Below are 12,611 nucleotides of genomic sequence, written 5' to 3' on the forward strand. Positions count from 1 at the left end.
ATAATGTCACCATAGGACAAGCACTACCCTCATCTCCAATCTACGAATGAGAAATCCAAAGTTTAGGTGATTTAGCAACTTGACCCCAAATGCCTGCTTGTGAACAATGAAGCCAGGATTTTAAAACAAGGGCTGTGTTCTACAGTGCAAAGCTCTGGCAAGGAACACTGCCTCTGACAAGTCCCCAGAAGGTGCCTGGCCCAGAGCACACAGACCGCACAACCATGGCACAAATCCTCTGCACAGTGCCTGAGCCTTGCAAAGAACCAACGGCTGCAGCACGAGCTTTGGAGAGACAGACTGGCTTCCCCACAGCCAACAAGGTCTTAAATGATCTGGATGATGGGGACCCTGTGCTTCTAAGAAAACAGGGGTCCAGGAACACAGGAGCTGGATCCCCAGGGCTCAAATCGTATCCTGGTCCCCAGAGTCTTCGATTGCCCCTCCCAAACCCTATAACAGTACCTAAGAGGAATGAGAGGGTTCAGGTTCAGGGTCTGCCCTCCATGGTCTGCCTGCCTTCAATCCAGACCCCTACCTTGAGCTCCCGGGAAGCCACTTTGAAGGCGAGGTCAGTGACACTGCCAGCAGCCCAACGGGCTGCATTGGAAGAATGTAGCTCATTCCAAATCGTGTCGGTATCCACCTGTGGGGGCCAGAGTCAGAGCCCGCATCATCCAAGGCTTCCCACAGGAGCCAGTGCCCAGTGGGCAGTACCCACCCCATGGCCAGACCCCAGGGGCAGGGAGCTGGGCAGACGGTGCTGCCTCCCCAGTGCCCCACCGCCCAAAGGCAAGGCCTCCTGTCCCCCAAGCCCCACAGGACTGCTCCTTCCCAGTGTGAGTCCCAGCACCAGCCCATCTGTGGCCAGCACCTGCCCGCAGCATCACACCTGCCTCCCCGGTCAGGGGAGGGGGCATGGCGTTACCTGGGCGGGATTGGGGTTTGGGCCTGGAGGGGGTTTTAAGCCCCAGCTGAGTCTGCTCAGGCCCTGCGGGACGGTCGGAGCTGGAGGGGCCGTCTGCACCACTGTCTTCCACTCAGGGCCCCTAGCCCAGGCTGGGAGGCCCCCCAAACCCAGTCCCTGGGCCTCAAGGCTAGGGAGGGGCCGGGGGGCGTGATGGGGAGATGGGGAGGGCGAGGCGGACCAAGAGAGGCGAAGAAGGCAGAGAGAGTCGCAAGAGGCTGGAGAGAGAGAGAAAGAGAGGACAGAGAGGGAGAGGAGGGAGGAGAAAACAGAAGCAACAACAGTTGGAAAAACCAGAAAGTGGCAAGAAATGGGGAGTTGTGAACAGGGCACTGACTGGCTCCCAAACAGCCCCCCACTAGAGCTCCCACTTTCCCTCCTGAGCTCAGCCTCCATCCCCTGCTTCCACACACCATGCCTGTACCCTGGAGGGACCTCCTTGGGTAGGGAGAGCCGTGCCAGAGAGGGCAGCAAACCCCCCAACCAGTGATGAGTGAGGAAACAAAGCTAGGGGGCCAGTAGGCCAGGCAGGGAAATGGCTGAGTCTCTGAGGACACAGGGAGCACCACCATGGCACCAGGGCAGGCAGTCCAAGGTCTGGGAACCAGGCCCACTCCAGGGCAGGCAAAGCAGCCTGCGGGCCAGCGCGGAACAGCCAAGGCCCAACCCCAGGGGTATTATGGAGGACATAATCCCAAGCTCCAGTCTTGGCCCTGCTCTTTGAGTTTCACTGAACATCTCCCAAGCGCCTTCTAAATGCAAGGCTTGGGGCTCCACACTGAGACACTGACAGGCCCTGGATACACCTGTCCACAAGGAGCTTCCAGCCAGCAGAAGGCATGGCAGGAAAGCCCCTGGCCTGCCTGGTCTAGAGAACCATGAGAACAGGCAGGCAGGGGCTGGGCCTGGGAGAACCGAAAGGAGGAGAGCTAAGAGCTCTTGGCAATGCCCGCTGAAGACCCCTGGGCAACTTACCCCAACCCCACCACAGGGCAGCATCACAAACATCCGCTGTGCCAGGAGCTCTGTGGGGAGAGGCCCAGCCCCCATGAGTGTGGATGCTCTCAGCCTCTGGCCGGGCCAGGGGCAGGGCAGTTCTGGGGAGAGGGCTGGGTGGGTATGGTGGGAGAGAAACAGTGCAGGGAGGCGAACGTGGGCAGCAGAGGGACAAGGGCAGCAAGCTTGAGCGGGGCTGTCCAGGAGGACGGAAGGGCCAGCTGCGCAGGGCTGAGCCAAAGCGCACAGGGGTGGGAGAGACGGGCGAGCCCTGGGAGGCATGGGCCAGATGCCACCCAGCCCCTACCTGACAGCTTCTCGTTGTCCAGTTTGAGGCGGCTGAGTGGGTTGGTGCCATAGAGGAGCATGTGCCGCTCAGAGTGCACGGACTGCAGCTCCTCTAGGGAGGCCTTCCGGCCCCGGAGACACTGAGGAAGCAAGTGCCCACAGACCTCCTAAGCCCCTGCTTGCCCTTGCCTTCCACTGCCCCAGTCCCCGGCTGGCCCCAGGACTTTCCACCTTCCCTTCCACTGCTCTAACCCCTTGATGGCACAGCCCCACCCTGCCCCTCACCTCACACTGGCTCCGGAGGCCACGCTCCTGCAGCCGGGACCAGATGCTCTGGATGCGGCCGGCGTGCTCTGGGTGCCGGCTGTTGTCCCCACAGGAGCACTGGTGCTTCAGCATTACGGAGTCATAGACCAGCCCTGCCAGGGCAGGGGTCAGGGCAGGATCCCAGGGAACCCCCACCAGGGCTACACCCACAGAGAGCCACCTGGAGCCAGGCCTGGCACGTGTCCCTTGCCCCAACACATTCTACGCCTGTAACGAGACCAGCCTGGCACTCCTTTTCACACCTGCCAGGATGCCTGCCCAGGTACCCTCAGCCTGTTGCACACACCAGCACTGCCCCAGCCAATGTGGCTGCCACGCGGCCACCATCTGCCCCACACACTGATGGCTCAGAAGGCCAGCACTTCACCCGTGCCCTGAGCAAGATCGAGGCCCAGCAACAGCATCTCTCTCTGGGTGTCACAAGGCCAGAGGCTACCAAGTGGAAGTGGGTGGAGTCAGAATTCCTAGAGAACCCCAAAACTGGGAGCAGGGAAGCCCTCAATGACACTGGACTAGTGATAAGACAAGTAGAGCTGTGGACAGTGACTAGAGCTGTCTCTCCTAACTGTGAATCAAAAACACTCAGGAAAAAAGCTTCATTGGTACTAAATGTATAAAGACTTTTTTCCCCTTGTCATTATTCCCTAAACAAATACATCGCAATGACTATATACGTAGCATTTACATTGTATTTGGTATCGTAAATAATCTAGAGATGATTTAAAGCATATGGGTGGGGACCGGGGGCATAGCTCAATGGTAAAGCATTTGCCTGGCATGTGCAGTGCCCTAGGTTTGATGTCAAGCACCACACGCGCGCGCGCGCACACACACACACACACACACAACACACACATGCACACACACAGGAGGATGTGCAGAGGTTATAAGCAAATTCTACACCATTTTACATAAGGGACTTGAGCATCTGATGAGTTTGGTGTCCATGTGGGGTTAGGGGGTAGGGTGCTGGAACTAACACTCTGCAGGCACCAAGGGACTATGTGTTAGGTGCCCCAGGCACCCTGTAGAGACTGGCTTCGCACACTCCTGTGTGAGGAGCAGTATCTGCACACCTCAAGACACCTAGGAGCTTCAAAATGCTCACACCATCTGACCCGGGAAAGCCACTCCTTAAGAGTGACCCTCAGGAAATAATCCCAGGCATGAATAAAGACTCAGGCATAAGGAAGTTAAAATGGGGAAAAGCAGGGTGCAATCTAAATGTCCAGCTAATACGAAATAAAAATAAAATACTGTGATTAAACATAAGAATCTCAGTTTTAAAGATTAATTATATCAAAAAGCGCTCAAGTGGGCCGGGGATTTAGCTCAGTGGTTCCGCCGCCTGCTGCGCAAGTGCAAGGACCCAAGTTAAATCCCCAGTACCCCCCAAAAAAAGTGCTCAAGATATGATAAATAAATAAAGCAGGGCACAAAACTCAGTTCATGTGATTATACTGTTTGTATGGGTGCATGTGGCTAGAACAGACTGAACTGAAGCATAGCAGCACTGAACAGGGGTCTCGGGGCAATGGAATACTGGTTGGTGATTTTTTTTTTTTTTTTTTTTTGGTACCTGGGATTGAACTCAGGTCCTTCCGCTTGCGAGGCAGGAAGTGGAACCATTGAGCTAAATCCCTGGCCCCTGGTGGGTGATTTTTATTTTATTCTTATGCTCTTCTGTACCTTTCAAAATTTCTGAAACATTTTTGACCTCTTTTTACAAGCAGAGCAACAGTAATAATTTTTTTAAAAAAAATAAATAGGGCTGGACACAGTGGCAAGAGACTCAAAATCTACCGTAGCCTGACTGCCAGCTTGCTATTTGACTACAGGCTTGCCACCTTAGGTTCCCTGAGCCTCTGCGTGCTCGCCTGTCAAACAATAACCACCTGTCCCTGTCATGGGGTACTGTGGAAATCCAGTAAGACGATCTCTAAAAAGACCCCGGAGAAGGGGCCAGTGCTCCCATGAGGAGAAGTGGACTCACACTCCTGAGTCTCCTCCTCCCCCTGCAACTCTAATCCTGGTCTTACCTGTGATGAAGGGCAGGGCTTTGGCGGGGGTTTCTGAGCTGGAGAGGACTCGGGCCTGGCAAGTGGGCTCTGGGGTCGGCAGTGAGGCAGGCGCAGCTGGGGAGGACTGAGTCCTGGACAAGAGGCGGTGTCCAACCTGGGCCAGAGGAAGCAGCACAGAGTCCCCAGAGCTTCCCCGGGGCAGCCGCCCAGCCAGACGCTGCTGCTCCCGGAGCAACACCTGAGGGAAGTAAAAGCAAGGGCCTCAGTCTCCTCGGGATTTGCTCCATCTGCTCATGCCCACAGTCTTGGGAACCAGGCGGGGCTCTTCCCAGAGAGATCCCAGGAGGAACCTAGCCCTGGTTCCCACTCGGGCTCTGGCCTTTGACTCTGAGCCCCCAGCAGCCCTCTGCAACCCAGACTGACCACCCAGTTCCACCAGAGCTCCTGGGCCCTTGGGTCCACTCTGACCAGGATGTCCCCATGCCCAAGGATGCCCAAGAACATGGACCTGTATGAGCCACTGAACATATTATGCACTGTTACCATGTGTTATAGGTGGAAGTGCCCGACCCCCCCACACTCACATGCTAAAGTCCTAACCCCCAGAACTTCAGAAAGTAGCCTTATTTGGAGATAGGGTCTTTGCAAAGGGAACCAAGTTAAAATGATGTGATTAGGGTGGGCCCTAATCCAACAGGACTGTTGTCTTTATAAAAAGAGGAAATTCAGGGCCAGGGATTTAGCTCAGTGGTTCTGCTGCCTGCCTTGCAAGCACAAGGTCCCGAATTCAATCCCTGGTATGAAAAAAAAAAGAGGAAATCTGAACACAGCAAGAGGCAGAGGGAAGACCTGTAAGGACAGGGAGAAGGTGACTATCTACAAGCCAGAGGGGCTTGGAACACCTCTTTCCCTTATAGGCCTGAGAAGGCACCACCTCTGCCAACATCTTGATTTCAGACTTCAGTTCCCAAATCTAAGAGATGGTCATTCTCTGTTGGTCAAGGAACCCCTCTGTGGTACTTATAATAGCAGCCCTAGCTGCTACAGCACCACGGCCTGGTCCGCCCAGCGTGAGCACGCTGCCTCACGTACTGCAGCCTGGCCTGCCCAAGCTTTGTCTCAGCCACACGCGTGGACGCGAGACAACTGGCCACAGGCAGAAGAGCGAGGGCAGGAGTGTGCGTGGTGCCATGCAAGGCCAGCCTCTCTGCTAGAAAAGGGACATGGCTTCCCCCTGAGACTGGCAGGCTGCTGAAACGTGTGTGTGCACATGGAGGGGTGTGTGTGGGTGCATGCCAGTGTCTGTGTGCCTGCAACCATCCTTGGAGTGGCTGTGGCACCACAGATCCAGTGAGGCAACCACTGGTCCCAGAGCTGTTCCGGCATTGATGTTCTATCTCTTTCCCTTCCACATCTAATGCCAGGCTGTAGGTATCTCTGAGGGGCACCCAGGCACAGCTATATACCTGCTGGTGTTGCTGGAGAGGAACAGGGCCCCTGGCTTCAGGCTGCCTATGGCTCGGCTCCCTGTGTTCCAGGCCTCCATCTACCACCTGGCCGGCTCCCCCGCCATCCGTCTCCAAGTCCTCAGCCGAGGGTATCTGCTGTAGCCGCGGCTTCTCACTTGGCTTGGCTGTTCTCTGGGGAGGGGTGACAGCCAGCTAAGAAGCCCCAGTGGAGCAAGGTGGGGTGTAGTGGTGGATGGAGGACCACCAGGCATCCACTCATCTTGCTAGGACTCCAGCAGTCACTTCTCTTTTGCCCTTCCAGGTCCCTGCCCTCCCTAAGCCTCCCTTCTTCTTTCAGCTCCTGGAGTCTAGTTAAACACCTTTCGGCACCTCCCCTACCCAATTCCTCTCACCTTGATCAGCTGGAAGTGAGGTTTGAGCTGCTCCAGGCAGGGCTGCAGGGGGCCCAGCAGTGGGGGGGCAGTGGCACTTGGGGGCAGGGGCTCTGAGCGAGTCCGGCTCAGAGGCCGGTGGAGGCCAGACCCAGAGAGCCGCTCGGTGGCCAGTAAGGACTGGGCAAAGTGGAAGGGCAGGGGCCCAAGCCCAGGCACTGGAAAGAATGGGGTGGGGCATGAGGAGAGAATCATGCAGAGCCGCAGGAGGAGACAAAGGTACGGGATGCAGGGCTCAGCAGGAAGATGCACAGGATGGGGGCTGGAGGGACAGGTCCCTCCCCAAGCTCGGCCCTTGGGAGGGTGTGGGGATCCAGTCCCTTCCCACGAGAAGCAGCAGGGCTCACCAGTCAGCAGGGGGGCATGAGAGACTGAGGGATCCAAGAGGAGAATGGGCTGCAGGCGAGAGGGCAAGGTTCCCCCTGGCTCAGGCTCCAGACCGTGGGGCAGGAAGAGGGGAGTATGGGGGCTCCCCAGGACTGGACCCCGAGGGCCCAGACCTGGATGGGTCCTGCGGTCACCGTCAGCCTGGGAGAGAGGCAAGGAGAAGTCACAGGGGAGAAGATTCCAACAGAGGACGGTGCGGGGCTGGGGTGAGGCTACCGGGCAGGGTGTGCAGGAGACTGAGGGGCTCGGAGCAGGGAGGGACACCCCAGCCACTCACCCTGGTGGGGGCGGGCAGCCCCAGTGTGATTGCGGGCAGCAAGGACACTGTCGGCAAGGCGAATGGGGCCAGAGAAGTCTCCTGCAGCCGCAGCCGCTGGCCCAAGAGCGCCTGCCATAGGGAGCAGGGTGACGGGTCACCGGTCCCAGACCTCTAACCCCTGGCACACCTGCCCCAAAACACTCAGACAGCCCTTGTGGGGGCTGCCCAGACCCTGTGGCCCCAGGCTGGGTTGGGCCTTTCTTTTGGAAAGAGGCTGAGCTTCAGAGCTGCCTAGAAGAGTCTGTGCTGGCAAGGCCTTACCTCGGAGCCCAGGACAGGGTTGGGGCCATGCTCGCTGTCATTGGGGGAGCTGCACCCTGACGCAGGCGTGCTGCTACTACTGGGGGAGGAGTCTGAGGGGTGAGGAGAAAGGGAGGGTAGTCAGGGGCCTGGGGTGGGCAGGCGGGTACGGCCAGGCCCCTGCTCAGGATTCCCCAGGGCATCTTTGCCTGCTGCTTTCCTCCTTGCAGAGGAGGATGCAGCCACCACAACCCTACAAGGCTGCAGCATCTTGAGGCAATTTTTTAAAGATTCCCCTTTTCTGGGCAAATATCAGCTGAGCCAACCAGGCATGGGCTGGGTTTCCCCCACTCACCCTCCTGGCACTTGTGTGGAACACATCCTGTGTGACACACACGGAGGCCCCAAAGAGGGACCCTGTCTGGGTGGGGCCTGAGCGGAAGGGACGGGAGCAGCTGGGTTTGGGAGGGCGGGGCAGCCCATCTGCCCTGCTAGCCCTCACCTCCGAAGGGCTCTGCAGGTCGCCGCCGGAGACTGGATGGGGCACTCTCCTTCCTGAGCAGTGGGTTCTTCCTCCGCTCCAGGGACTTCTTGGGCTTGTAGCGCAGCTTCAGGTTGGGCTCAGAGGCTGTGGGAACCCAGTGTTACTCAGGCCCCATGCCAGCAACTTTCTCTCTCTGCCCTTCAGTCCCTCCCTCCCAGTCACCTGTGGGTAACAAGTGAGAGATGGCAGAGCGCAAGGGAAGCCTCAGCACCTCTGGCCCGCCCTCCTTCCTCCCAACCCAAATCCCAGGCCCTTCACCTAGGTCTCCTGGAGGGTCCCCGCCTCTCTGTCCAGCTCACCTGTCTTTCGCAAGGGGAAGTGTTCAGGGGGGTCACTGGGCAAGCTGGGAATGGGAGGCAGAATGCTGCTGAGCATGGAGCGAGCAGCTCCTTCCGTGTCCAGGGGCTCGAGAGTTCTGTGGAGTGAGTGGCAAGGTGATCAGAGGGGGGGATGCCTGAGGCCACAGCAACCTCACTCCGCACGGGGGCCTCCCTAAGCCAGGGCTCCAGGACCTGCCGGGGAGGCAGGCACAGCAGGACTGGGCAGTGTGGGGCTAGCAGGAATGGGAGCCATCTCCAGGGGGCGGCAGCGGGCCACCCATGCTGCCCCACGACCACAACCCAGAGCTCTGATCTAGGCACGGAAGCCAGAATCTGGGTGCTTGGGTGAGAGGCCCAGAGGGACTCTCTATCTCCTGCTGCAAGAGCTAGAATGTTTCTGTGCTTAGGGGGAGAGTCAAGGAGAGAAAAGATGTGTGTGTGCAAGAAAGCCAGGGTGGTGCGTGTGCGTTTGTGTGTGTGTGGGTAGGGCCTTGGGTGAGGTGGGAAAGTGGGTTCACAGAGAAAAGAAAGCAGGTGTCAGTTGGGGGGGTTCTTGGGAGCACATCATGTTCCTATGAAGGGTGATGGGCCAGGGGGTAGAGAGGGGAAGGGGGCAAAGACGTGTGTGTGCTCACCAGGTAGTACGGAGGGAGGAGGGGCTGTGGGAGGGACCCAAGAGACAAGTCAGGGGCAGGGAACCACCTGTAGGGAATGCTGGGACTGTTGCTGTGGACTGTCCTCTCCAGGGCTGCCTGCTGTTTCTTCAGGATCACCTCGGCCAGTTTCTGCTTGACTACACTGCTAGCTACAGCACCTGCAGGGACAGGAGCCATGGGTGGGTTGGGAGTAGATGGACAGGTGGGGTCCTGGCACATTCTGCCCACTGCCCCCCCCCACCTCCAGTACTCCGCGGCCTACCCAGGGGGTTCTCAGGTGACAGCCAAGCCGGAGGCCCTGCATTGCCTGTGAAGCCTCTGGGCACCTCAGTACACCACCCCCACCTCCGCTCACAGGCAGAGCCAGGCACGCAGAGGGCACTGCAGTGGGCTCACACTCCCACCTCACCCTTCCAGGCCCAGGGGCGAGTTGTGGACACTCGGGGATGGGGATGGATGGAGGTGGGATGTCCTTACTTCTCTTGCTCTTGTCCTTATTGAGAAGCTGTCGCAGCTCTTGCTCCTGCTGCCCGCCCTGCAGTTCGGGCATTGGCGGGTCCATGGAGAGCTGTGGGTGGATGGGCACAGCTCAGAGACAGCAGGAATAGAGGATGGAGGCTGCGGGGTGCGTGCACGTGGCGGGGGGAGCTCTGTAGTTACCCTCATGGGCTCGGCTGAGCGCTGCTGCTGCTGCAGGCCTGCTAGGAAGAGGTGGCGTTGCAGGCGCTGGGGGTGCTGCAGGGCCAGTAGCGGGGCCTCTGGTGGGGGCTCCACTGTGGGCCGCTGGCCCACCCGCAAGTCCATGGGCTGGGTCTGAGAACCTGGTGTGTCTGCACAGGGAGAGGGGCAGCCTGGGGACACAGAGAGAGGGCAGGGTCAGGTGGAAGGCCAGTCTGCAGGAACTTGGTCACAACCTAATCAGCCTCCTCAGGTTGACTCAACCCTCAAGGGACGCTTCCCTCACTTAACCCTCACCAGGGTCCCACAAGTCAATACTGGAGATTCCACGGGCCTGACTCTTACCTGTACCAGGGGACTGGGCAAGCAGATACTCTCAGTTCAACTGCATCTATACTCACTCCAGCACTGTGCTTCGATCTGAGCCACCTGACTAACTGCAAGCACAGTGCCTTCCCACTAAACGTGCTCCTCCCCAAGCCTGGGGCAGCCTCACGGTGATGGTATGTGCTGGGTTCTACCCGCTCCTTCCCTTCGCACCCCTGGAAGGAGGGGATTTACCCAGCTGCCCTCTAAGGAGCTGGACCCATGGGCAGTGACCGGGCGGGCAAGCAAGCCACTCTGTTCACCCTCTAGCCCAAAGGGCCTCAGAGGCCCTCTCAGTGGCTACCCTACATGCTCTCTCTGAGGTCCTAGGGTTCAGAAGAGATGCCTGGATCCCGCAGCCAGCCCTGGCTGGCCACCATGGGCCTGCAGAGCCTGTTCCCAGGGCAGCTTCCTCAGCTCACCAGGCCCCTCTGAGCTAGTCTTGTGCCTAACCTGGTGAGCATCTTCCCCAGTATCCTCTCACCCACACCAGAGGCAACCTGCCAAGGCTGTGGTGCACCAGCTATTGATGGCCGGCCACCTGACCAGGGTCCATGCCAGCACAGCTAGCTCCTCAATGGAGCAGCCACTGCTGTCCCCTGGGCCTGGGGCTGAGGGAGACTGCAAAGGCACCCTGGCAAAACATCCACTGTGGACTCAGGAAATGCAACCTCCAGGCCCAACCAACCACTACTAATCATAATCCTAACAGTCTCTGTGGTGTGCAAAACCCGTTCAGCTCGTCTCCCCCACTGCTCTGGGAGGTAGCTATTATTACTCAATTACTCCAGATGAGAAAACTGACTCTCAATAGTGAAGGAGCCTGTCCAGGTCACCCACCAGTGGTGGAAGGGGTTTCTCCCTGGGCAAAGGAAGAGGGATTTACACTGGTAACCCTAAAGGCATCACTTAAAAGAACCTCCAGCTACCAAGAGAACCAAGGGGATGGGCACACACTAGGCAAGGCCTCAGTAGACAGTGCATGGCTAGGATGCCCTCACCCTTGTTCGTGTGGCCATTCCAGGGGTCCAGAGCTTCATTCCGGTTGAGTCTGGGTATCCGATGCCCACACACTCCTGCCCCACAATGGGCTCAGTCCTCACAAGTGCTAGTGTACTAGCTTCCTGGGGTGACCCCTGCTGACACAGGGCTTAGGGAAACCCAAGGTGGCCCACCCACGTCTGAGGCCAGTGGCTTCAGCCACACACAGTCAGGGAGCAGCCCTTCAACAGTGGCCTGTCCCTTACCCGCCACACCACCACCACCTCCAGAGCAGAACCAAAGTCTCTGCCTGGAACCCTGCGAATGCCTGTCAGAGGGAGCTAGCATTTGGGGGGCTCCGGAATCCGGTCTGCACCTGGCCTGTCTCAGTTTGGCCTCCTCCATCTGAACACACACCTGCCACTTCGGCTGTCAGCTTCTACCCTGTCAGGAGCCCATGTATCATTTGTCCTCTGAGCTTCTGTTCACAATGTCCTCACTCTTACATTTGACCTTTCCAAATCCAATCCTCTGCTCAAAAGCCAGCCCCAGTCTTCCCTCTTCCTGGACCAGCCCAGCACCCACATCCCTCCCTCTTGGACTTCATATTGGCTGTTCCATGGTATGACAAGCACTCTGTAGATAGCACCACATCTGGGTGAAGCTCCACAGGCAGGTACTTGGTTTTGTCCATTGCTCATTATCCACAGACCTCAAATAGTGTCTGGCACACAATACACAACCAATAAACATGGAATCAATGAACAAATCTCGGTATCCCTCCTAAAATGCCTAGGATGGTGCCCTGGCCCAGAGATGAGGCTCATTAATAGTTCTTGAATGAATGGCTGAACTCATGAATCAGTTTCCTCTCATTTGGCATCAGTCACATATTCCACTATTTTCTTTTATTTGTGTGCCCTGTTTCTCTAACCTGCCTATAAAAGTTTTTGGACAGCTGGGATGGAAGCAAGGAGGACACACAGCCTTCCATTCCTCCCTGCCATCCAGAATGACAATGCATCAGGCTGTGTGTCCTGCACTCAGCAGGTCCTCAGTGGACACTGGCTGGAGTTAAGGAAGGGGTAATCTCAGCCCTCTAGGCCGTATCTAGTCATGCGGGCACATCCCAAACCAAGCAGCAGCAGAATGTCCACTCCAATCCTTCTGCAGGGTGGCCTCATAGAGGACCCATGTGGGGGCCAGCAGGGAGGACCAGGGAGAGATCCACCTCATGGGAGGCAGGAGCAGCACAAGGCATCGTTCTGCTCTGCTGGGCCAGCACAAGGACTGAACGAGTCAACGAGCAAGAACACATCTTGCCAGTGCCTGACTCGGGGCAGGGTCTGTGCATAACTATTAGCTTCTTACTTTCTTTTCTGTTTCACTAACCCCAACCAGGACAAGAGGGGCGTCCTATCTTTCCTTCTCCTGCTGTGCTTCCTAGCACTGGGATCGGCCTGGACCTGGAGATCCCTCTCTTATCCCCACTCTTCAACCCACCCCTGGAGCCCCAACTTCCCACTCTCTGGTGCATCCGCCGGTTCCCTGCTTCTCGGTCTTGCCCTTCTTATGTCCCTTCTATCCTTCCTCTTCCACCCTCATCACCGTTTCCCTCAGG

The 12,611-nt window shown here is 57.7% G+C and overlaps 1 protein-coding gene across 13 annotated transcripts in view; it reads right to left on the reverse strand.

Annotated features, from left to right (window-relative positions):
* The window catches only part of Hdac7 (histone deacetylase 7), a 34,989-nt gene that overhangs the window by 6,476 nt on the left and 15,902 nt on the right, over positions 1-12,611 (reverse strand). For 4 of the 13 annotated variants that reach the window (XM_004863123.3, XM_013079007.3, XM_021243035.2 and 1 more), the window contains 14 exons: positions 9,626-9,816; positions 9,443-9,533; positions 9,012-9,123; positions 8,289-8,404; positions 7,948-8,073; positions 7,467-7,558; positions 7,164-7,274; positions 6,461-7,027; positions 6,066-6,239; positions 4,618-4,837; positions 2,537-2,670; positions 2,271-2,391; positions 1,943-1,992; positions 539-646 (listed from right to left, as the gene is read on the reverse strand). In XM_004863123.3, the coding sequence (XP_004863180.1) occupies positions 539-646; positions 1,943-1,992; positions 2,271-2,391; positions 2,537-2,670; positions 4,618-4,837; positions 6,066-6,239; positions 6,461-7,027; positions 7,164-7,274; positions 7,467-7,558; positions 7,948-8,073; positions 8,289-8,404; positions 9,012-9,123; positions 9,443-9,533; positions 9,626-9,816 (2,213 nt within the window). Of the gene's footprint in view, positions 1-538; positions 647-928; positions 992-1,277; positions 1,993-2,270; positions 2,392-2,536; positions 2,671-4,617; positions 4,838-6,065; positions 6,240-6,460; positions 7,028-7,163; positions 7,275-7,466; positions 7,559-7,947; positions 8,074-8,288; positions 8,405-9,011; positions 9,124-9,442; positions 9,534-9,625; positions 9,817-11,010; positions 12,596-12,611 lie in introns of those variants that run through there. The other 9 variants (XM_087199985.1, XM_013079010.3, XM_087199986.1 and 6 more) reach the window with 7 other exon arrangements.

The sequence above is a fragment of the Heterocephalus glaber genome, unplaced genomic scaffold (assembly GCF_053883595.1).
Source record: "Heterocephalus glaber isolate CG9 unplaced genomic scaffold, H.glaber_assembly_v1.0 deba00001733, whole genome shotgun sequence".
Classification (NCBI taxonomy): Eukaryota; Metazoa; Chordata; class Mammalia; order Rodentia; family Bathyergidae; genus Heterocephalus; species Heterocephalus glaber.